Raw genomic sequence first — 24888 nt, 5'->3', positions numbered from 1 at the left:
GCAATGAGCGCTAGACATTGAGTACTAGGCACTGAGCACTAGACAATGAGCCCTAGACAATGAGTACTAGGCAATGACCGCTAGACATTGAGTACTAGGCAGTGAGCACTAGACAATGAGCGCTAGAAAATGAGCGCTAGACAATGAGGGGTTGGCAGTGAGAACTCGACCATAGTTGATAAGAGGAAAGGAGCCCCTAGTGGTCAATGCTTGTATTGCTTCATGGAGGCAAGGCTGACGTGATGATGCTAATGTTAACGTGATGATGCTAATGTTAACGTGAAGATGCTAATGCTAATGTGATGATGCTAATGCTAACATGATGATGCTAATATTAACGTGATTATGCTCATCCTGTTGTGATGATGCTAGTGCTAACGTGATGATGCTAGTGCTGATGTGATGATGCTAATGCTAATGTGATTATGTTCGTGCTAATGTGATAATGCTAATGCTAATGTGATGATGCTAGTGCTAATGTGTTGATGGTAATGCTGATGTTATGATGCTAATGCTAACATGATGATGCTAATGCTAACGTGATGATGCTAAGGCTGACGTGATGACATCGACGCTAATGCTAACGTGATGATGCTAACATGATGATGCTAATGCTAACGCTGATGTGATGATGTCAATGCTATAGTGATGATGCTAATGCTAATGAGATGTTGCTAATGTTGATGTGATGATGCTAACGTGATGATGCCAACACTGACATGGTGATGCTAGTGCTAATGAGATGATGCTAATGCTAATGTGACGATGTCAATGCTAATGTGATGATGCTAACGTGATAATGCTAACGCTGATGTGATGATGTCAATGCTGACATGGTGATGTTAGTGCTAATGAGATGATGCTAATGCTAATGTGACGATGTCAATGCTAATGTGATGATGCTAACGTGATAATGCTAACGCTGATGTGATGATGTCAATGCTGACGAGATGATACTAATGCTAACGTGATGATGCTAAGGCTGACGTGATGACATCGACGCTAATGCTAACGTGATGATGCTAACATGATGATGCTAATGCTAACGTGATGTTGCTAACGCTGATGTGATGATGTCAATGCTATAGTGATGATGCTAATGCTAATGAGATGTTGCTAACGTTGATGTGATGATGCTAACGTGTTGATGCCAACACTGACATGGTGATGCTAGTGCTAATGAGATGATGCTAATGCTAATGTGACGATGTCAATGCTAATGTGATGATGCTAACGTGATAATGCTAACGCTGACGAGATGATGCTAATGCTAACATGATGGTACTAGCGCTAGTGTGAGGACGCTAAGGCGGGCTAGAAGGCAGCCGATGGCGGCCAGAGGGCGATGTAGTCAACCAGTGAAAGAGTAGCAGAGCAGAGGTGTTTAAAAGTGTTTGTGGGAGTTCTAGTCTGACCTGAGGCCACCTGGGCCGGGTGCCAGACTCTCTGCCTGCCTGTCCAAATGTCCTCCATGTCCTTCCTCCCCTCCGCCGCCGCAAACTCATTAAAAGAAACCAAAGCCGTCCTGCAATCCTTAACGACCTGCACGACACAACAGCCATGTCAATCACCCGGCCACGCCCCCTGCTCGCCCCGCCCACCTGCCCCCTTCTACCCTGGGGATCCTCTCTGCCGCCCCCTGGTGGTCGATCCTTTCCTTTCCCTCTCTTCGGCCCGCAGAACTGAGCCTCGTTGGTCTCTTTTGAAACTAAACTCACATTGTTTGTTCATCAAGTCGGAATGTTGTCACTTTTATTTACCTGCTCCTTTTCTCACCTTTTATTTCCCCTTTCTGCTCCACTTTTTATGTGGGAATAAACAACTTAAATACAATGACATTATGACAATAATAAACTAGGTAATAGTTTAAACACAGCATTAAATACAAGATTATAACAATAATAAACTAGTTAATAGTATAAATACATTATATACAATATTGTGACAATAATAAACTAGTTAATAGTTTAAATACAATAATACACACAATACTGTTACAATAATAAACTACTTAAAAGTTTAAATACAACATTAAATACAATATTATGACAATAATAAACTAGTTAATAGTTTAAAAACAACAATAACTACGATAATGTTACAATGATAAACTAGTTAAGAGTTTAAATACAACATTAAATAGAATATTATGACAATAATAAACTACTTAATAGTTTGTGTACATTAAATTCAGGATTATGACAATAATAAACTGTTTAATAGTTGAAATAGAATAATAAATAGAATAATAAAGTGGTATGTGCTTGAAGGTCTGCTGTCAGTCAGTAAAAAGAAGATTTTCACAATAAAATAAGCTTTTATCTGACACATTAAAGATTTAGGAAGATGAGAGAACATCCTGAGGGCGGACGCTTCATCCTCTACTTTTACCACACACACACACACACACACACACCCACACACACACACACACACACACGCTAGTGTGTGTGTGTGTGTGTGTGTGGGTGTGTGTGGGTGTGTGTGTGTGCCATTTGCTGGAAATCTGGGTCATGTAAGGTAAGGTAAGGTAATTAAAGTAAGATAAGTAATGTAAGGTAAAGTAAGGTAAGGTGAGTCAAGCTAATGAGAAGCCAGGTAATGCCAGGTAAGGTAAGGTCATTGAAAGTAAGCTAGTACGACATAAACTAAGGTAAGTTAAGGTCAAGTAAAGTAAGGAAATGTAAGATCAACTAAGGTAAAGTAAGGTAAGGTATTTGAAATTAAGGTATGGTCAGATCAAATAAAGTAATTGGAAGTAATGTAAGGTAAGGTAAGGTGAGGAGAGGTAAGGTAAGGTGAGGTCATATGAGATAAACTAAGGTAAGGCAAGTTAAGGTGATGTAAAGAAGGCAAGGTATTGGAACGTAAGGTAATGTCAGGTACAATAAAGTAATGGAAAGTAAGGTAAGATAAGATAAGTTAGGTTAAGATGAGGTAAGTTATGGCAAGTAAGATAGGCTGAGGTTATGGAAAGGAAGGTAAGATAAGGGAAGGTGAGGTAAGGTAATGGACATTAAGGTAAGGTAAGTTAGGTTGAGGTATAGTAATATACATTTAAGTAAGGTAAGGTAATGGAAGGTAAAATAAGGTAGCATCATGTAAAGTAAGGTATAAGGTCAAGTAAGATAGTGTAAAAAAAAAAGGTAACGTAAGGTACAAATGTACTGCAAGGTAAAGTATAAGGTAAAATAAGGTAAGATATTATGATGTCATGCAAGGTGAAGTAAGGTAAGGTAAAATAATGTAATGCAATGCAAGAATGTAATCTAAGGTAAGGTAAAGTAAGGTAAGGTAAGGTAAAGTAAGGTAAGATGAGATAAAGTGGTAGGTGAGTGTTTAAAAGGGTCAAATGTGATTAAGTTATGGTTATTATTATTAATATTGCCATCATTTTTATTATTGATATATTTATTATTACCATGATTATTATTGTATTTATTAATTAATATTACTATCAGGTTCATTACTATTATATTTATTATTATAATACTAATTATTATATTACCATTAGTATTGTTATTCATATTTTTAATGGATGTGTTATTATTATTATCATAATCATCATGATTATTATTGTTATTATGAGAATATTTTCTATTATTGTTGTCATTAATATTATTTTTATTATAATTATTGGATTTATTATTATTATTACCATAATCATTATCAATATTATTATGATTGTTATTATTGTTACTATTATTGTTATGATTGTTTATGTCCCAGGTTGTCTCCCCCCTCCTACAGCAGCTCCAAGGATCCCAAAAGTAGAGTGGCAGTGGCAACGCCCCCCGCCCGCCGGCCCCGCCCCCCCCCCCCCCCCCATGGGTCACCTCTTTGGGCGCCTGGCTCCGACATCGCTGGCCGCTCCACCACGCCTCCATGGCGGCCACCAAGCAGGCCAGCAGCAGGCCGGCCGCCAACACACAGAAGACGCCGGCGAAGCTCTGCAGTTTGAGGGAGCGTCCGTCAGGGTGGGCGCCCGTGTGGTGGCCCCCCCCCAGGTCACAGCGGCCCCTCTCAGGCCACCACTTTTGTTTCATCACGTCCAGGTCGCCTTTCTCCTGCAGCTCCAGGATCCTGCACACACACACACTTCCTGTAGATGCGGGGCCACTTTAAATGATGTGGTTGATCACTTTAAATTAAATGGTGGGCTACTTTAAATGAAGCGGCGGGCCACTTTAAATGACGTGGTGGACCACATTAAATAAAGTGGTGGGACAATTTAAATGACGTGGCAGGCCACATTAAATGAAATGGTTGATCACTTTAAATGACGTGACGGCCAATTTAAAGGATGTGGCGGGCCACATTAAATGAAGTGGTGAACCAAATTAAATGAAGTGGTGGACAACATTAAATGAAGTGGTGGACCAGAATAAAAACTAAGTGGGGGGCCAGTGGAAATGATGTGGTGGATCACGTTAAATGAAGTGGCGGGCCACTTTAAATGATGTGGTTGATCACTTTAAATTAAATGGTGGGCTACTTTAAATGAAGTGGCGGGCCAACTTAAATGAATTGGTGGGCCAAAATAAATGAAGTGGTGGACCACAATAAATGAAGTGGCGGACCACATTAAATGAAGTGGTGGACCAAAATAAATGATGTGGTGGACCACAATAAATGAAGTGGCGGGCCACTTTAAATGATGTGGTTGATCACTTTAAATTAAATGGTGGGCTACTTTAAATGAAGTGGCGGGCCAACTTAAATGAATTGGTGGGCCAAAATAAATGAAGTGGTGGACCACAATAAATGAAGTGGCGGACCACATTAAATGAAGTGGTGGACCACAATAAATGAAGTGGTGGACCACAATAAATGATGTGGCGGACCACATTAAATGAAGTGGTGGACCAAAATAAATGATGTGGTGGACCACAATAAATGAAGTGGCGGGCCACTTTAAATGAAGTGGTGGAGCACCTTAAATGATGTGGTGGACCAAAATAAATGATGTGGTGGACCAAAATAAATTATGTGGTGGACCACAATAAATGAAGTGGTGGGCCACATTAAATGACGTGGTGGTCCAATTTAAATGAAGTGATGGACCACCTTAAATGTAGTTGTGAACCAAATTAAATGAAGTGGTGGACCACGTTAAATGAAGTGGGGGACCAGAATAAATGAAGTGGGGGGGCACTTTAAATGATGTGGTGGATCACTTTAAATGAAGTGGCGGGCCACTTTAAATGATGTGGTGGACCACCGTAAATAAAGTGGTGGGCCAAATTAAATGAAGTGGCAAGCCACATTAAATGAAGTGGTGGTCCAATTTAAATGAAGTGACAGGCCACATTAAATGATGTGGTGGTCCAATTTAAATGAAGTGACGGGCCACATTAAATGATGTGGTGGTCCAATTTAAATGAAGTGACGGGCCACATTAAATGATGTGGTGGGCCAATTTAAATGAAGTGGTGGACCACATTAAATAATGTGGTGGGCCAAAATAAATGAAGTGACGGGCCACTTTAAATGATGTGGTGGGCCATGTTTTAAATGAAGTGGTGGACCACCTTAAATGATGTGTCGGCCCACATTAAGTGATGTGGCAAGCCACTAGTTTGCCATGGTATGGGCCACAATAAATGATGTGTGAGTAGACTTGAGTCAGTGCACACTCTCTACTTCCTTCCTGGCTGTGACAGCGAGGACAAAGAAGTAGTTTTGCTAGTAAAGTTTTTGTAGAGGCAACTTTTCACTTTGACTACTCGTCACCACTTGAAAGTAACTCTCCACGGGGCCAAAGGAGGTTGTGAGTGCGAGCACTTTGTCAAAGAAGGTGAGAAACACTCCTGAATTACGGAACTGCCGGGTGTGTTTTGGACATTTTGGACACCCCGGCGGGGGACCAGGACCCGGCGAGGTATTTTGGACAATATTGGGACTTTTGGCCGGCTCGGGATCCCCCGGGAGGAGCTGGACCCTGTGGCTGGGGGGAGGGAAGTCTGGGCTTCTCTGCTTAGGCTGCTGCCCCCGCCACCCCACCTGGGATAGGTGGAAGAAGATGGATGGATGCTGAAGTCTGTGCACGTGCAAAACGATGTGAAGTTGTTCTTCCAGTCATCCTTAAAAGAGTTGAAAGATGAAGAATGAAATGTTTGCTCCCCAAATAAAGAATGCTGATTGTAATCACGCCAAGGTGTTGTTGCTCTACTTCCTGCAGGACGATCAATACGAGGCGCGTGAGAACTTTGTGGAAGTTGTTGGTGACGCAATGTTTGAGATTTATTAAATGATTCCTCAAATCACTTTGGGAGCAATTTAGTGCAATGAAAACACTTCAAAGACTTCACTCGACATGCAACTTCCTGTTAGCTTAGCTGACTTCCTGTCGGCTTAACTTGACTTCATGCTTCTCACTGTGCTCAATGCACAACTTTACTCGTGTGTGTCCGTGTGTGTGTGTGTGTGTGTGTGTGTGTGTGTGTGTGTGTGTGTGTGTGTGTGTGTGTGTGTGTGTGTGTAAACCAGGAATAATAATCCTTGGGAAAATAAAACAACATCTATTTTAACAGAAAATAAATACATCTCGAAGTTAAAAAAAAAAACAAAAAACTAAATACAATCAATAAAATATTGAAGTGTATTTTTTAGTATAAATGCGCAATAATAAAATAAATAAATATTAAAATCAAATAAATAAAATGAATGTAAACATCAAATTAATATTGAAATAAATACATGAATAAAATAAATATTTAAATAAAACAAATATATGTAAAAATAAAGTAAATAGAATGAATACAATATTGAAGTGTATTATTTAGAAAATGTGCTATAACAAAATAAACGAATATTAGAATCAAATAGATAAAATGCATTTTAACATAAAATTAATAAAAAAATAAATAAATGTTGATATAAAATGAATACAAATTAACATTAAAAAAAATGAATGTAGATATAATAAATGCTGAAAAATAAACCTAATTAATAAAATATTAAATAAAATATTTATTGTAAATGTGTAATAACAAAATAAATAAATATTAAAATAAAATAGGTAATGTACATTTTAACATAAAATTCATATTGAAATAAATGAATGAATAAAATAAATATTGAAATAAAATAAATAAATGTAGAAATAAAATAAATGCTGGGGGAAAAGTAAATACAATTAATGAAATATTAAAGTATATTATATATTACAAATATATATCAAAATAAATAAATATTTAAATAAAATAAATTTTGACATGAAATATATATTCAAATAAATCAAAAAAATAAATGTTGACATGAAATAAATCACATAAATACAACAAATAAAATATTACTATAAAAAATTTATAAAATAAATAAAAATACGTGTGAGTGTAATGAGAAATAGAAATACATGTGAGTGGAATGAGAAATAGAAACATGTGTGAGTGTAATGAGAAATAGAAATATGTTTGAGTGTTATGAGAAATAGAAATGTGTGTGATGTGGACTAGCCTGCTTGGCACTGATGATGCAACACATGGTGCGTTCAAAGACCCTCCCCTTCCTTACTTCTGGGAGAAGAGGTCCCTGTAGGGGCTGCCGTGCTGCAGCGCCACGCCGTAACCTTTGCTGCTCACGCCGCTGCCCGACACCGTCACGGTGCAGTCGTCGTCCGTCAGAGCGGCGTACTCCAGCACCGCCATGTCCCACAGGAAGGCGAAGGGACTCTTCTTGGCCTGCAGCATTGTCACGCTGTTACCACGGTAACAACGCCGCCAGCAAGTAGCAAAACATATCACTCTAAGCTGTACACCTGAGAAACTAGCGAAAACAAAGTTAGCATGCTAAAATGCTAAGATTAACATGCTACTAGTTAGCATGAGTCACATACCAAATTCCTCTGAGGTGTACACCTACTAAATTAGCAAAAAAGGCTAGCATGCTAACATGCTTACCTGAACATGCTGACAGCTAGCATGCTAACAGTTAGCATTTGTCAAGTACCAAAATGTCCCTCTGTTGTGTACTTACAAGATTTGCTAAAAACCTAAGTATCCTAAAATGCGTATATTGAGGTAGCACCTACAATATTACCTAAAAAGGTCAGCATGCTAACATGCTTTCATGAACATGCTAACAGCTAGCATGCTAACAGTTAGCATTTGTCAAGTACCAAAATGTCCCTCTGATGTGTGTACTTACAAGATTTGCTAAAAACCTAAGTATCCTAAAATGCGTATATTGAGGTAGCACCTACAATATTACCTAAAAAGGTCAGCATGCTAACATGCTTTCATGAACATGCTAACAGCTAGCATGCTAACAGTTAGCATTTGTCAAGTACCAAAATGTCTGATGTGTGTACTTACAAGATTTGCTAAAAACCTAAGTATCCTAAAACGCGTATATTGAGGTAGCACCTACAATATTACCTAAAAACGTCACCATGCTAACATGCTTTCATGAACATGCTAACAGTTAACATACTAACAATTAGCATTTGTCAAGTACCAAAATAATACTCTGAAGTTCATACCTACGTTAGCAAGGACTTTAGCATAGTTAAATGCTAACATTCACCTGCTGACAGATAGCCCATCAATAGTTTACATGTTGCGATTCCCAAAATATTACTTTGAAATGTTCACCTCCAAATTGTGTTAAAAACATGAGCATGCTAAAGTGTTAACATTAACATGCTAACAGTTAGCATATGTCAAATACCAAAATATTACTCTGAGGTGTACACCTGCAAAATGAGCTAACAGTTTTAGCAGGCAATCATGCTTACATGACCATGCTAACAGTTAGCATTTTCAAGCACCAAAGTATTAATCTGATGTGCTAAAAAATCTTTAGCATGCTAAAATGCTAACATTGAGGTGTATACCTTGAAAATTGGCTAAAACTTTTGCCTGCATGCAAACATGCTTACAAGAACACGCTAACAGTGAGCATTTGTCAAGTACCAAAGTACTGACTTTGTCTGAGGTGTATACCTACAAATTTACTACAAACTTTACCCAACTAAAATGCTAACATTAACATGCTGACAGTTAGCATAGTAAAAGGTTATCATGTTAACAGAGTAATATTAGTACGCTAATTTCTTATGCAAAATATTTCCCTCTGAGGGCAATACCTACAGAATTAGCTTGAAAGGTTAGCATGCTAACATTAGCGCCTCTGACTTTCACCGAGTAAAAGCGGGCGTCCCGGGTGGCACAGGGTCTGAATCACGGTCCCGGGTGGCACAGGGTCTGAACCACGTTCCTTCAGGCGCAGACACGGACCCACCTTGCGTATGCCCTCAGAGGGGCTAGACACGCAATGGTCCAAGCCCTGGTTCTTGCTGAGGCTCCTCCACAGCTCGGCGTAGGTGCTGTCCTGCTCCAGAGGGTTGGTGCCTTTGTGCCGGAAGTAGTCGTACACCGCCGAGTCCCTCACCGTGCCGTAGTCCACCTCCACCTGCCGCGCCAAGTCCTGGAAGGACCTGGAATACACCAAGACCCATGACAACCGTCCCGCATGAACCTTTGACACTCGCTGAGGAACCAGGAACATTTGCTAAGTCATGTTTAGAAAGACAAATGTGGGCGTGGTGTACTCATGATGAGGGCGGGGCCAGAAAAAACATATCTAGAAAAAGTTATCATTTTAACAACAAGAAATCACAATTTTGAAAGCAAAAAGCATAATTTTTCATGATGAAATGTCATATTTTTACATCAAAAGTCATAATTTTAAAAGGAAAAAGTCATCAATTTTTACAGGAAAAAGGTCATCATTTTAAAAGAATAAGTCATCATTACAGGAAAATAGTCTTCATGTAATTAGGAAAAGTTATAATTTTACATGAAAAAAGCAAATTTGACATTTGAAAAAAATAAGTCATACTTTACAAGAACATATTCCATAATTAGAGAAATGTTAAAATTTTACAAAAAATTCCCAAGTTAAAATAAAAAGTCATAATTTATTGTGATAAAAAAATTATGATTTTAAAGAAAAAAATTTATGAAAAAATCCATCTATTTGGAGAAAAAAAAATCAAATTTTACGAGCAACAAATCACAATTTTAAAAGAAAAAAACGTAATTTTTTATGATAAAATGTCATATTTTTACATCAAAAGTCATTAATTTTAAAAGGAAAAAGTCATCAATTTTTACAGGAAAAAGGTCATCATTTTAAAGAATAAGTCATCATTACAGGAAAATAGTCTTCATGTAATTAGGAAAAGTTATACTTTTTACATGAAAAAAGGCAAATTTGACATTTGAAAAAAATAAGTCATACTTTTACAAGAAAATATTCATAATTAGAGAAATGTTAAAATTTTACAAAAAAATTCCCAAGTTAAAAGAAAAAGTCATAATTTATTGTGATAAAAAATTATGATTTTAAGAGAAAAAAAATTATAGAAAAATCCGTCTATTTGGAGAAAAAAATCTAATTTTACGAACAACAAATCACAATTTTGAAAGAAAAAAACGTAATTTTTTATGATAAAATGTCATATTTTTTACGAAAAAAGTCATAATCCTAAAGGGAAAAAGTCATCAATTTTTACAGGAAAAAGGTCATCATTTTAAAAGAATAAGTCACTGTTGCAGGAAAATAATCTTCATGTAATTAGGAAAAGTTATAATTTTACATGAAAAAAGGCAAATTTGACATTTGAAAAAAATAAGTCATACTTTTACAAGAAAATATTCATAATTAGAGAAATGTTAAAATTTTACCCAAAAATTTCCAAGTTAAAATAAAAAGTCATAATTTATTGTGATAAAAAAATTATGATTTTAAAAGAAAAAAAATGATAGAAAAATCCATCTATTTGGAAAAAAAAATCTAATTTTACGAGCAAGAAATCACAACTTTAAAAGAAAAAAATGTAATTTTTTATGATAAAATGTCATATTTTTTATGAAAAAAAGTCATAATCCTAAAGGGAAAAAGTCATCAATTTTTACAGGAAAAAGGTCATCATTTTAAAAGAATAAGTCACTGTTGCAGGAAAATAATCTTCATGTAATTAGGAAAAGTTATAATTTTACATGAAAAAAGGCAAATTTTACATTTGAAAACATTTAAAGTCATACTTTTACAAGAAAATATTCATAATTAAATAGAGAAATTTCTTTTTTTTGTTTAAGTCACTAGTTTAAAAGAAAAAGTCATCATTTATTGTGAGGGAAAAAATTATGATTTTAAGGAGAAAAAATTTCTAGAAAATCCATCATCTATTTCGAGAAATTTAAAAAATAATTTTACGAGCAAGAAATCACAATTTTGAAAGGATAAAGCATAATTTTTCATGATAAAATGTCTTATTTTTACAAAATTTTAAAGGTGAATGTCATCATTTTACAGGAAAAATGTCATCATTTTAAAAGAATAAGTCATCATTACAGAAAAAGTATTCATGTAATTTGGAAAATGTTATAATTTTACACGAAATAAGGCAAATTTTACATAAAAAATTCACATTTTACAGGAAAAAATTGAAAGTCATACTTTTACAAGAAAATATTCATCATTAAATAGAGAAATGTATTTTTTTTAAGTCACTAGTTAAAAGAAAAAGTAATCTTTTATGTGAGAAAAAAAAAATTATGATATTAAGAGAAAAAAAATTCCAGAAAAATCCATCATCTCTTTCGAGAAAAAAGTTCAAATTTTACCAGCAAGAAATCACAATTTTGAAAGAAAAAAACGAATTTTTTTTAGGATAAAATGTCATATTTTTACGAAAAAAGTCATAATATTAAAGGAAAAATTCCTCATTTTTTACAGGAAAAAGGTCATCATTTTAAAAGAATAAGTCACTGTTGCAGGAAAATATTCTTCATGTAATTAGGAAAAAGTTAGAATATTACAAAAAAGTAAAAAATAAAAATACCCAAAAAATGTATGACAAAAATTATGATTTTAAGTTAAAAAAAAGTCACAATTTTACTGGAAAAATACATCATCGCTTTTGAGAAAAAAGTTATAATTTTACATGAAAAAATGTCATGATTATAAAAATAAGCGAGCATTTATTACGAGACAAAAGTCATCATTTTACAAGAAAAAAGTCATGATTTCTAATGACAAAAAAGTCATATTTGCGAATATAGTCGAAATTGGAAAAAACTCAGTTTTACAAAAAGAAATACATTATTTTAAAAGAAAACTATTTTATATGAAGAAAAGTCATCATAACTTTACAAAATAAGTCATAATTTCAAAAGAAAAAGTCATCATTTATTCCAAGAATGAAGTCATAATTAAATATGAGCAACAAAAGTCGTCATTTTACAAGACAAAATAATACAGAAAAAGTCATAGTTTTTTATGAGAAAAAAGACATATTTAAGTCCAAATTTGAAAAGAAAATCCCAAAATTTTACGAAAAAAACGTCATAATTTATGATGATTAAAATAAATCATGACTTTAGAAAAAAGTCATTACTTTAAAAGAAAAAGTCGTCATTTATTAGGAGTGTGAAGTCATAATAGAATGTGACTGACAAAAATCTTCATTTTACAGGAAAAAAGTCTTATTATGCGTAAGATTAAGTCCTAACTTGAAAAAAATGAGATCATCATAAAAAGTCAACATTTCCTCCAGAAAAGGTGATGAAGACCAAAGTCACCGAGGAGGAAGATGACCTTTATCTGACCTTGGCTTGTTTTTCTCACACTCAAACTTTTTATTGACTTTGTTTGACTCAATTAAACACTTTTTAATAGCAACATGAATTACATCAACTTGTGTGTGTGTGTGTGTGTGTGTGTGTGTGTGTGTGTGTGTGTGTGTGTGTGTGTGTGTGTGTGTGTGTGTGTGTGTGTGTACCGTATGGCGTGGTCCATGCGGGACACGGTGAGGTAAGCAGCCAGGTTGGCGGTGTAGGACGAGCACACCATGAGGGTGAAGAGCCACCAGCTGCCCATCACCATCCTCAGGGCCACCGAGCCCACCACACCCTCCCCACCTGCACACACACACACACACACACACACACACACACACACACACACACACACACACACACACACACACACACACACACACACACACACACACACACACACACAATCAGTATCCTATTATGATAAAGGCATCAAACGTGCGTCACTTTGGTTACAGGCCATGTGAGAGCAGAGCTGTGACCAATCACAACACAGCTTGGCCTTAAAGGTTTCCTAGGCAACCAGGGACAGTGTGTGTGTGTGTGTGTGTGTGTGTGTGTGTGTGTGTGTGTGTGTGTGCTCATTTAGCTGTCTAGACATGACTTTTCTTAAACGTGTGCAACTCAGCGTCGGTTTATTGACGTCTTTAACAACTTCCTGTCCTCAATAACATCAACACAACACCTTTCTGTGCTCAACAATATCAACACAACAACTTCATGTGGTGGACAACATCTACACAACAACTCCTTGTCCTCAACAACATCAACACAACAACTTCCTGTCCTCAACAACATCAACACAACAACTTCTTGTCCTCAACAACATCAACACAATAACTTATTTTCCTCAACAACATCAACACAACAACTTCTTGTCCTCAACAACATCAACACAACAACTTCTTGTTCTCTACAACATCAACACAACAACTTCTTGTCCTCAACAACATCAACACAACAACTTCTTGTCCTCAACAACATCAACACAACAACTTCTTGTCCTCAACAACATCAACACAACAACTTCCTGTCCTCAACACAACAACTTGCTGTCCTCAACAACATAAACACAACAACTTCCTGTCCTCAACAACATCAACACAACAACTTCTTGTCCTCAAAAACATCAACACAACAACTTCCTGTCCTCAACAACATCAACACAACAACTTCTTGTCCTCAACAACATCAACACAACAACTTCCTGTCCTCAACAACATCAAGACAACATCAAGACAACATCTTCCTGTACTCAACAACATCAACACAACAACTTCCTGTCCTCAACACAACAACTTGCTGTCCTCAACAACATAAACACAACAACTTCCTGTCCTCAACAACATCAACACAACAACTTCTTGTCCTCAAAAACATCAACACAACAACTTCCTGTCCTCAACAACATCAACACAACAACTTCCTGTCCTCAACAACATCAACACAACAACTTCCTGTCCTCAACACAACAACTTTCTGTGCTCAACAACATCAACACAACAACTTCCTGTCCTCAACAACATCAACACAACAACTTCTTGTCCTCAACAACATCAACACAACAACTTCCTGTCCTCAACACAACAACTTCCTGTCCTCGACAACATCAACACAACAACTTCCTGTCCTCAACAACATCAACACAACAACTTCCTGTCCTCAACAACATCAACACAACAACTTCCTGTCCTCAACAACATCAACACAACAACTTCCTGTCCTCGACAACATCAACAAAACAACTTCCTGTCCTCGACAACATCAACACAACAACTTCCTGTCCTCAACAACATCAACACAACAACTTCCTGTCCTCGACAACATCAACACAACAACGTCCTGTCCTTGACAACATCAACACAACAACTTCCTGTCCTCAACAACATCAACACAACAACTTCCTGTCCTCGACAACATCAACACAACAACTTCCTGTCCTCAACAACATCAACACAACAACTTCCTGTCCTCAACAACATCAACACAACAACTTCCTGTCCTCGACAACATCAAGACAACAAGTTGCCGTGCAGTGAAGGAAATGGCGTCACCTTGCTGCACGAAGGCGCCGTAGACGAGCCAGATGGCGCTCTGGAGAGAAGCGGGGTCCCCGCCGTTGGTGGGCGTTCCCGGCGGCGCGTGGCGTGCGGAGGAGGAGCGCAGCGCCTGCAGGCGGTTGAGCAGGAAGATGAGCACGCCCACCACGGGGATGGCGGCGGCGATGCAGGCCCACACGGCGAGGTCAAAGGGCACGAAGAGAGAGAAGATGTTGATCTTCTCCTCAGGTTTCCTCAGCAGGATGCCCACGCTGTAGTCCAGGTAGCGCTTGCTGAAGTCCACCACGTTCTCACGCTGCGGCGTGATGGTGATGGCCGACACCGCCAGGTCGGCTCTCTGTGAGGGGGGGAGGGGGGGGGGGGGGGACATGTCAGCCAATCACAGGCCAGTGTTTGAGGTGACCTTCTACCTTGTTGATGAGGTCGCCGATCATCCCGTTCCAAGAACCGTTAGGAAGCTGAGACCCGTATTTGCTGTCAGACACCTGCAGGAACATCAAACATCATCAGCAGGACCTCATGCTTACTTCATTACACATCATCTGTCATATTTACATTATTAAATATCATCTGACATGATGTCATATTTACATTATCAAACATCATCTGACATCATGTCATATTTACATTATTAAATATCATCTGACATGATGTCATATTTACATTATTAAATATCATCTGACATGATGTCATATTTACATTATTAAATATCATCTGACATGATGTCATATTTACATTATTAAATATCATCTGACATGATGTCATATTTACATTATTAAATATCATCTGACATGATGTCATATTTACATTATTAAATATCATCTGACATGATGTCATACTTACATTATTAAACATCATCTGACATGATGTCATATTTACATTATTAAATATCATCTGACATGATGTCATATTTACATTATTAAATATCATCTGACATGATGTCATACTTACATTATTAAACATCATCTGACATGATGTCATATTTACATTATTAAATATCATCTGACATGATGTCATACTTACATTATTAAACATCATCTGACATGATGTCATACTTACATTATTAAATATCATCTGACATGATGTCATACTTAGATGATTGAATATGCTGTGACATATTCAAAAGATGTGACATGAGGTCACCTGGTAGATGTCGTATTTGAAGCCCAGGATCTTGGCCAAGGCGTCCAGAACATCGATGGAGAAGCCCTTGTACCTTTTGGGCTGACCCAGAATGTTCTCAGCCACCATGACGAAGGGGTCCTCCTGCCAGGTGGACACAGTAGAAGGAAAGGTGTGACACCTGAGCCCTCTCAGCTCTTTAGCACACAGCTACAGTTGCTTTAGTTATGTTACACTTATGTTACATTTACGTTACAGTGTTGTTACAGTATTGCTACAACTGTGTTAGTTGTGTTGCAGTTGTGTTACAGTGTTGTTACAGTATTGCTACAACTGTGTTAGTTGTGTTGCAGTTGTGTTACAGTGTTGTTACAGTATTGCTACAACTGTGTTAATTATGTTACACTTGTGTTACAGTGTTGTTACAGTATTGCTACAACTGTGTTAGTTGTGTTACAGTATATTGCTACAACTGTGTTAATTATGTTACAGTTGTGTTACAGTGTTGTTACAGTATTGCTACAACTGTGTTAGTTATGTTACAGTGTTGTTACAGTATTGCTACAACTGTGTTAGTTATGTTACAGTGTTGTTACAGTATTGCTACAACTGTGTTAGTTGTGTTACAGTATATTGCTACAACTGTGTTAATTATGTTACAGTTGTGTTACAGTGTTGTTACAGTATTGCTACAACTGTGTTAGTTATGTTACAGTGTTGTTACAGTATTGCTACAATTGTGTTAATTATGTTACAGTTGTGTTACAGTGTTGTTACAGTATTGCTACAACTGTGTTAGTTATGTTACAGTGTTGTTACAGTATTGCTACAACTGTGTTAGTTGTGTTACAGTATATTGCTACAACTGTGTTAATTATGTTACAGTTGTGTTACAGTGTTGTTACAGTATTGCTACAACCGTGTTAGTTATGTTACAGTGTTGTTACAGTATTGCTACAACTGTGTTAGTTGTGTTACAGTATATTGCTACAACTGTGTTAATTATGTTACAGTTGTGTTACAGTGTTGTTACAGTATTGCTACAACTGTGTTAGTTATGTTACAGTGTTGTTACAGTATTGCTACAACTGTGTTAATTATGTTACAGTTGTGTTACAGTGTTGTTACAGTATTGCTACAACTGTGTTAGTTATGTTACAGTGTTGTTACAGTATTGCTACAACTGTGTTAGTTGTGTTACAGTATATTGCTACAACTGTGTTAATTATGTTACAGTTGTGTTACAGTGTTGTTACAGTATTGCTACAACTGTGTTAGTTATGTTACAGTGTTGTTACAGTATTGCTACAACTGTGTTAATTATGTTACAGTTGTGTTACAGTGTTGTTACAGTATTGCTACAACTGTGTTAGTTATGTTAGAGTGTTGTTACAGTATTGCTACAACTGTGTTAGTTATGTTACAGTTATGTTAGAGTGTTGTTACAGTATTGCTACAACTGTGTTAGTTATGTTACAGTTATGTTACAGTTGTTTTACAGTATTGCTACAACTGTGTTAGTTATGTTACAGTTATGTTACAGTGTTGTTACAGTATTGCTACAACTGTGTTAGTATGTTACAGTTATGTTACAGTGTTGTTACAGTATTGCTACAACTGTGTTAGTTATGTTACAGTTATGTTACAGTGTTGTTACAGTATTGCTGCAACTGCGTTAGTTATGTTACAGTTGTGTTACAGTGTTGTTACAGTATTGCTACAACTGTGTCAGTTATGTTACAGTCGTGTTACAGAGTTGTTACAGTATCGCTACAACGGTGTTAATTATGTTAGTTGTGTTACAGTTATATTACAACTGTGTTAGTTATGTTACAGTCATGTTACAGTGTTGTTACATTATTGCTGCAACTGTGTTAGTTATGTTACAGTCATGTTACAGTGTTGTTACATTATTGCTGCAACTGTGTTAGTTATGTTACAGTCATGTTATAGTGTTGTTACATTATTGCTGCAACTGTGTTAGTTATGTTACAGTTATGTTACAGTGTTGTTACAGTATTGCTGCAACTGTGTTAGTTATGTTACAGTCATGTTACAGTGTTGTTACATTATTGCTGCAACTGTGTTAGTTATGTTACAGTCATGTTATAGTGTTGTTACATTATTGCTGCAACTGTGTTAGTTATGTTACAGTTGTGTTAGTCTTGTTACAGTATTGCTACAACTGTGTTAGTTATGTTACAGCGTTGTTACATTATTGCTGCAACTGTGTTAGTTATGTTACAGTGTTGTTACATTATTGCTGCAACTGTGTTAGTTATGTTACAGTTGTGTTAGTGTTGTTACAGTATTGCTACAACTGTGTTAGTTATGTTACAGTTATGTTACAGTGTTGTTACAGTATTGCTACAACTGTGTTAGTTATGTTACAGTTATGTTACAGTGTTGTTACAGTATTGCTACAACTGTTAGTTATGGTACGGTTGTATTACAGTTATATTACAACTGTGTTAGTTATGTTACAGTTGTAGTAAGCGTATGTGATCTATGTTACAATTGTGTTCCAGTTACTTGTCTGAATGCAGCTAAGATGGGCTTCAGCCACGCCCGCCACCCAGAGAGGGAAAAGCTGTAGACCATGGATGGAGGGATGGATGATGGATGCTGTGTTACAGTTGTGTTACAGTTGTGTTACATTTGTGTTACAGCTGTGATATGTTCACATGATGACAAGCAAGAAGATGTTGTCGTACCAACAAGGTCACCACTTTCAGCGTCACTCCCTGCATGCCGTTCTCAATGCGACTCTCCTTCAGGCTTCCATTCAGACCATGGACCGCGTCCCACGTGGCCATCTGCAAAAACCAGGAGACAGGACAGGTCAACCACACACACACACACACACACACACACACACACACACACACACACACACACACACACGAGTGGTATTTTTATTTTTTTTGCGACACCTAGCGGTCTCAATAATTTATAAAAGGCAGTAAGTTGAATGATACAGACAGACACTTTTGTTACTGTTTGATACTTTCTAATACGCTTGTGCCTCAGAGACTATTTTTTTATGTTGACTAATATCACATTTTATTGTTCAATAATTATTACCTATGTTGAGCTTGTGTGCTATTGTCTGCTTAGCTGTTGTGTAGCTGCTAGCTCTTAGTAACCTGTAGAATGTTTACCTTTTGTAAATGACTTTAGTAAAATAGAAGACATTGTGTTCTGATCGGAGGACATTTAGATGTTAACATTAGGTAAAAAAAAACGCTTGTATCGCACGTAGTATCACACGCAAGTAAACACAATGCAGGACTGCTTGTATCGCACATGGTATCACACACAAGTAAACGCGCTGCAGGACTGCTGCTTGTATCGCATATGATATCACACACAAGTAAACAAGCAACAGGACGGCTTGTATCGCACATGATATCACACACAAGTAAACACACTGCAGGACTGTTTGTATCGCACATGTTATCACAAACAAGTGAATGCGCAGCAGGACTGTTTGTATCGCACATGGTATCACACACAAGTAAATGCGGTGCAGGACTGCTTGTATCGCACATGATATCACACACAAGTAAATGCGGTGCAGGACTGCTTGTATTGCACATGATATCACACACAAATGAATGTGCTGCAGGACTGCTTGTATCGCACATGATATCACACACAAGTAAACATGCCGCAGGACTGCTCGTATCGCACATGATATCACACACAAGTGAACGCGCTGCAGGACTGCTTGTATCGCACATGATATCACACACAAGTAAACGCGCTGCAGGACTGCTGCTTGTATTGCACATGATATCACACACAAGTGAATGCGCTGCAGGACTGCTTGTATCGCATATGATATCACACACAAGTAAACAAGCAACAGGACTGCTTGTATCGCACATATCACACACAAGTGAATGCGCTGCAGGACTGCTTGTATCGCACATGATATCACACACAAGTGAATGCGCTGCAGGACTGCTTGTATCGCACATGGTATCACACACAAGTAAACGCGCTGCAGGACTGCTTGTATCGCACATGATATCACACACAAGTAAACATGCCGCAGGACTGCTTGTATCGCACATATCACACACAAGTGAATGCGCTGCAGGACTGCTTGTATCGCACGTGATATCACACACAAGTAAAGACGCAGCAGGACTGCTTGTATTGCACGTGATATCACACACAAGTAAACATGCCGCAGGACTGCTCGTATCGCACGTGATATAACACATTTTCCACGCGAGGTGATATCATCTCGCGTGTGTTGGTGTTGATGACATCCTAGACGACACTGGCAATAGCTCGCCGCCGTAACACGGCAGCATTTTGTGAGCAGGGGGGCGGAGCTTAAAAGAGGCGGAGCTAGCAAAGGCGCCACATTTGTGTGACCACCAGCAGCTGCCTCTCGTCAGCCGGACATTCTCACCACGGCCCCGCGGGCGCACTCATGCCTGATTGTGTGTGTCAGCCTGATACAAAGCATCCCTGTTGCCATGGAGACCAGCTCTGACACACACACACACACACACACACACACGCGCGCCTGCCTCATCAGGCGTCCCAGGATTATCATTACTCGCCATCTTGGCGCACAAACAAGGTGCCTTCATTAGCGTGCGGTGATCAAGCCCCTCCCCCCCGCCATGTGACAGCCTCCATTAAGCACAGCGCCCTAATGAGGACATCTAGGCTGGCAGTAATTGGAAGGAAGGACATTAAATGTACATTTATGTAGCTGTATTTGTTCATAATTAAAACAAACAAGAAGATGGATGTGCAATATCTCAATCTTCATCACATTTGTCACAAAGCTGCTGGCAGACATTATTTAGGTGATGTTAGTAATGATGGCTGGAACATCTTCATGGACATCAACAGAAAGGGAAAGCTGGGTATGGCAGCACAAATCCATCCATCCATCCATCCATCTACCTTCTTTCGCTTATCTGAGGTGGGGTCACGGGGGCAGCAGCCTAAGCAGGGAAGCCCAGACTTCCCTCTCCCCAGCCACTTGGTCCAGTTCTTCCCGGGGGATCCCGAGGCGTTCCCAAACCAGCCGGGAGACATAGTCTTCCCAACGTGTCCTGGGTCTTCCCCGTGGCCTCCTACCGGTTGGACGTGCCCTAAACACCTCCCTAGGGAGGCGTTCGGGTGGCATCCTGACCAGATGCCCGAACCACCTCATCTGGCTCCTCTCCATGTGGAGGAGCAGCGGCTTTACTTTGAGTTCCTCCCGGATGGCAGAGCTTCTCACCCTATCTCTAAGGGAGAGACCCAAACTCATTTGGGCCGCTTGTACCCGTGATCTTATCCTTTCGGTCATGACCCAAAGCTCATGACCATAGGTGAGGATGGGAACGTAGATCGACCGGTAAATTGAGAGCTTTGCCTTCCGGCTCAGCTCCTTCTTCACCACAACGGATCGATACAACGTCCGCATTACTGAAGACGCCGCACCGATCCGCCTGTCGATCTCACGATCCACTCTTCCCCCACTCGTGAACAAGACTCCTAGGTACTTGAACTCCTCCACATGGGGCAGGGTCTCCTTCCCAACCCGGAGATGGCACTCCACCCTTTTCCGGGCGAGAACCATGGACTCGGACTTGGAGGTGCTGATTCTCATCCCGGTGGCATCACACTCGGCTGCGAACCGATCCAGTGAGAGCTGAAGATCCTGGTCAGATGAAGCCATCAGGACCACATCATCTGCAAAAAGCAGAGACCTAATCCTGCGGTCACCAAACCAGAACCCCTCAACGCCTTGACTGCGCATAGAAATTCTGTCCATAAAAGTTATGAACAGAATGGGTGACAAAGGACAACCTTGGCGGAGTCCAACCCTCACTGGAATTACCGCCGGCAATGCGGACCAAGATCTGGCACTGATCATACAGAGAGCGGACCGCCACAATAAGACAGTCCGATACCCCATACTCTCTGAGCACTGCCCACAGGACTTCCCGAGGAACACGGAAGCATTTAAGTCTCATCTTAAAACTCATCTGTATACTCTAGCCTTTAAATAGACCTCCTTTTTAGACCAGTTGATCTGCCGCTTCTTTTCTTTCTCCTATGTCCCCCCCTCCCTTGTGGAGGGGGTCCGGTCCGATGACCATGAATGAAGTACTGACTGTCCAGAGTCGAGACCCAGGATGGACCGCTCGTCGGGACCCAGGATGGACCGCTCGCCTGTATCGGTTGGGGACATCTCTACGCTGCTGATCCGCTTGAGATGGTTTCCTGTGGACGGGACTCTCACTGCTGTCTTGGAGCCACTATGGATTGAACTTTCACAGTATCATGTTAGACCCGCTCGACATCCATTGCTTTCGGTCCCCTAGAGGGGGGGGGTTGCCCACATCTGAGGTCCTCTCCAAGGTTTCTCATAGTCAGCATTGTCACTGGCGTCCCACTGAATGTGAATTCTCCCTGCCCACTGGGTGTGAGTTTTCCTTGCCCTTTTGTGGGTTCTTCCGAGGATGTTGTAGTCGTAATGATTTGTGCAGTCCTTTGAGACATTTGTGATTTGGGGCTATATAAATAAACATTGATTGATTGATTGAACTCACCAATGGTAAATATGGTGTGACACAAACAAAAGCGGCAGTTAGGCAGGAATAAACAGTGCTCTGATTAGTGACCAGGAGCAGGTGACATACCTGATTAGTGACCACAGCTCGGTGACAATAATCAGCTTCCATGGCAGCAAGGAGCACAAAACCACACGAAAAGAATCTTAAACTTAAAGAAAACATGATGCGGTACAGCATAGAGAGGTCCAAGTGGACCCCGGTCCACTGGGGACCAGTCAAGTGGGGGCAGTGAGTTGAAGGTGGCCACAGCTGGCAAGGCGGTCGACTACGGAACAGACGAATTGTGGCCCATGAGGACGTGGGCGTGAGCGGCACCAGGACCTTAGCAGACATAGAGTTCTCCTCCCAAGTCCTGGTCCTGGTCCGGGAATTGGCCACTGAGGGAGCCGCATGCGGGCGCCTGATGGCCGCTTGTGCCGCAGTCCACAATGCTGGAGACAAGAAAAATGATGGCGCCAGGGGACGGCCCGGCGGAGACGAGGACGAAGGCGGTGCTGTGGGAGGAGCCGCTGAAGAGGATGAAGAAGACGATGCCGTGGGAGGAGCCGCTGAAGACGATGTTGTTGTGGGTGGAGCCGCTGAAGAGGATGTTGTTGTGGGTGGAGCCGCTGAAGAGGATGTTGTTGTGGGTGGAGTCGCTTAAGAGGATGTTGTTGTGGGTGGAGTCGCTGAAGACGATGTTGTTGTGGGTGGAGCCGCTGAAGAGGATGTTGTTGTGGGTGGAGTCGCTTAAGAGGATGTTGTTGTGGGTGGAGTCGCTGAAGACGATGTTGTTGTGGGTGGAGTCGCTGAAGACGATGTTGTTGTGGGTGGAGTCGCTGAAGAGGATGAAGAAGGCGATGCCGTGAGAGGAGCCGCTGAAGACGATGTTGTTGTGGGTGGAGTCGCTGAAGACGATGTTGTTGTGGGTGGAGTCGCTGAAGAGGAAGAAGAAGGCGATGCCGTGGGAGGAGTTACTGAAGGCGATGTTGTGGGAGGAGCTGCTGAAGAGGATGAAGAAGGCGATGCCGTGGGAGGAGTCGCTGAAGACGATGAAAAAGGCGATGCCATGGGAGGAATTATTGAAGACGATGGAGTTGTGGGAGGAGTTGCTGAAGACGATGAAGAAGGCAATGGCGTGGGAGGAGCCGCTAAAGAGGATGAAGAAGGCGATGCCGTGGGAGGAGTTACTGAAGACGATGAAAAAGGCGATGCCATGGGAGGAATTATTGAAGACGATGGAGTTGTGGGAGGAGTTGCTGAAGACGATGAAGAAGGCAATGCCGTGGGAGGAGTTACTGAAGGCGATGTTGTGGTAGGAGCTGCTGAAGAGGATGAAGAAGGCAATGGCGTGGGAGGAGTTACTGAAGGCAATGTTGCTGTGGAAGGAGTTGCTGAAGACAATGAAGAAGGCAATGGCGTGGGAGGAGCCGCTAAAGAGGATGAAGAAGGCGATGCCGTGGGAGGAGTTACTGAAGACGATGTCGTTGTGGGAGGAGCCGCTGAAGAGAAGGAAAAAGGCAATGCCGTGGGAGGAGTCGGTGAAGACGATGAAAAAGGCGGCGCCGTGGGAGGAATTATTGAAGACGATGGAGTTGTGGGAGGAGTTGCTGAAGACGATGAAGAAGGCAATGCCGTGGGAGGAGTTGCTGAAGACGATGAAGAAGGCAATGCCGTGGGAGGAGTCGCTGAAGACGATGTCGTTGTGGGAGGAGCCACTGAAGAGAAGGAAAAAGGCAACGCCGTGGGAGGAGCCGCTAAAGATGATGAAGAAGGCGATGCCGTTGGAGGAGTCGCCGAAGACGATGTCGTTGTGGGAGGAGTCGCTGAAGACGATGAAGAAGGTGATGCCGTGGGAGGAGTCGCGGAAGACGATGTCGTTGTGGGTAAGGTCGCTGAATACGATGAGGAAGGCGGTGCCAAGGGAGGAGCTGCTGAAGACGATGTTATCATGGAAGGAGCCGTTGAAGACGATGAAGAAGGCGGGGCCAAGGGAGGAGTCCCTGAAGACGATGAAAAAGGTGATGCCGTGGGAGGAGTTGCTGAAGACGATGTTATCATGGGAGGAGCCACTGAAGACGAAGACATTGTTGAGGGAGGAGCCAGAGGAGCAGGCGGCTGGGCGGGGGGCATGAGCAGTAGGCACTTGATGGTGGTTACAGTGCCACCTGCTGCACTTAATAGTAGTTACAGTGCCACCTGCTGCACTTAATAGTAGTTACAGTGCCACCTGCTGCACTTGATAGTAGTTACAGTGCCACCTGCTGCACTTGATAGTAGTTACAGTGCCACCTGCTGCACTTAATAGTAGTTACAGTGCCACCTGCTGCACTTGATAGTAGTTACAGTGCCACCTGCTGCACTTGATAGTAGTTACAGTGCCACCTGCTGCACTTGATAGTAGTTACAGTGCCACCTGCTGCACTTGATAATAGTTACAGTGCCACCTGCTGCACTTGATAGTAGTTACAGTGCCACCTGCTGCACTTGATAGTAGTTACAGTG

The 24888-nt window shown here is 40.3% G+C and overlaps 1 protein-coding gene across 5 annotated transcripts in view; it reads right to left on the bottom strand.

Annotated features, from left to right (window-relative positions):
• LOC133535933 (glutamate receptor ionotropic, delta-1-like) overlaps positions 1-24888 on the bottom strand; it is a 198467-nt gene that overhangs the window by 5382 nt on the left and 168197 nt on the right. For 2 of the 5 annotated variants that reach the window (XM_061875999.1, XM_061876000.1), the window contains exons 9-18: positions 18523-18624; positions 18341-18433; positions 15830-15952; positions 15097-15171; positions 14681-15023; positions 12791-12929; positions 9244-9439; positions 7516-7682; positions 3837-4083; positions 1416-1542 (exon numbers count right to left, since the gene is read on the bottom strand). In XM_061875999.1, coding sequence (XP_061731983.1) covers positions 1416-1542; positions 3837-4083; positions 7516-7682; positions 9244-9439; positions 12791-12929; positions 14681-15023; positions 15097-15171; positions 15830-15952; positions 18341-18433; positions 18523-18624 — 1612 coding nt within the window. The remainder of the gene's footprint in view (positions 1-1415; positions 1543-3836; positions 4084-7515; positions 7683-9243; positions 9440-12790; positions 12930-14680; positions 15024-15096; positions 15172-15829; positions 15953-18340; positions 18434-18522; positions 18625-24888) is intronic. The other 3 variants (XM_061876002.1, XM_061876001.1, XM_061876003.1) reach the window with 3 other exon arrangements.

This window comes from Nerophis ophidion, linkage group LG17, assembly GCF_033978795.1.
Source record: "Nerophis ophidion isolate RoL-2023_Sa linkage group LG17, RoL_Noph_v1.0, whole genome shotgun sequence".
NCBI classification, from domain to species: domain Eukaryota; kingdom Metazoa; phylum Chordata; class Actinopteri; order Syngnathiformes; family Syngnathidae; genus Nerophis; species Nerophis ophidion.
Note: the sequence above shows the minus strand (reverse complement) of the source record. Positions and strands in the feature narration are given on the sequence as shown.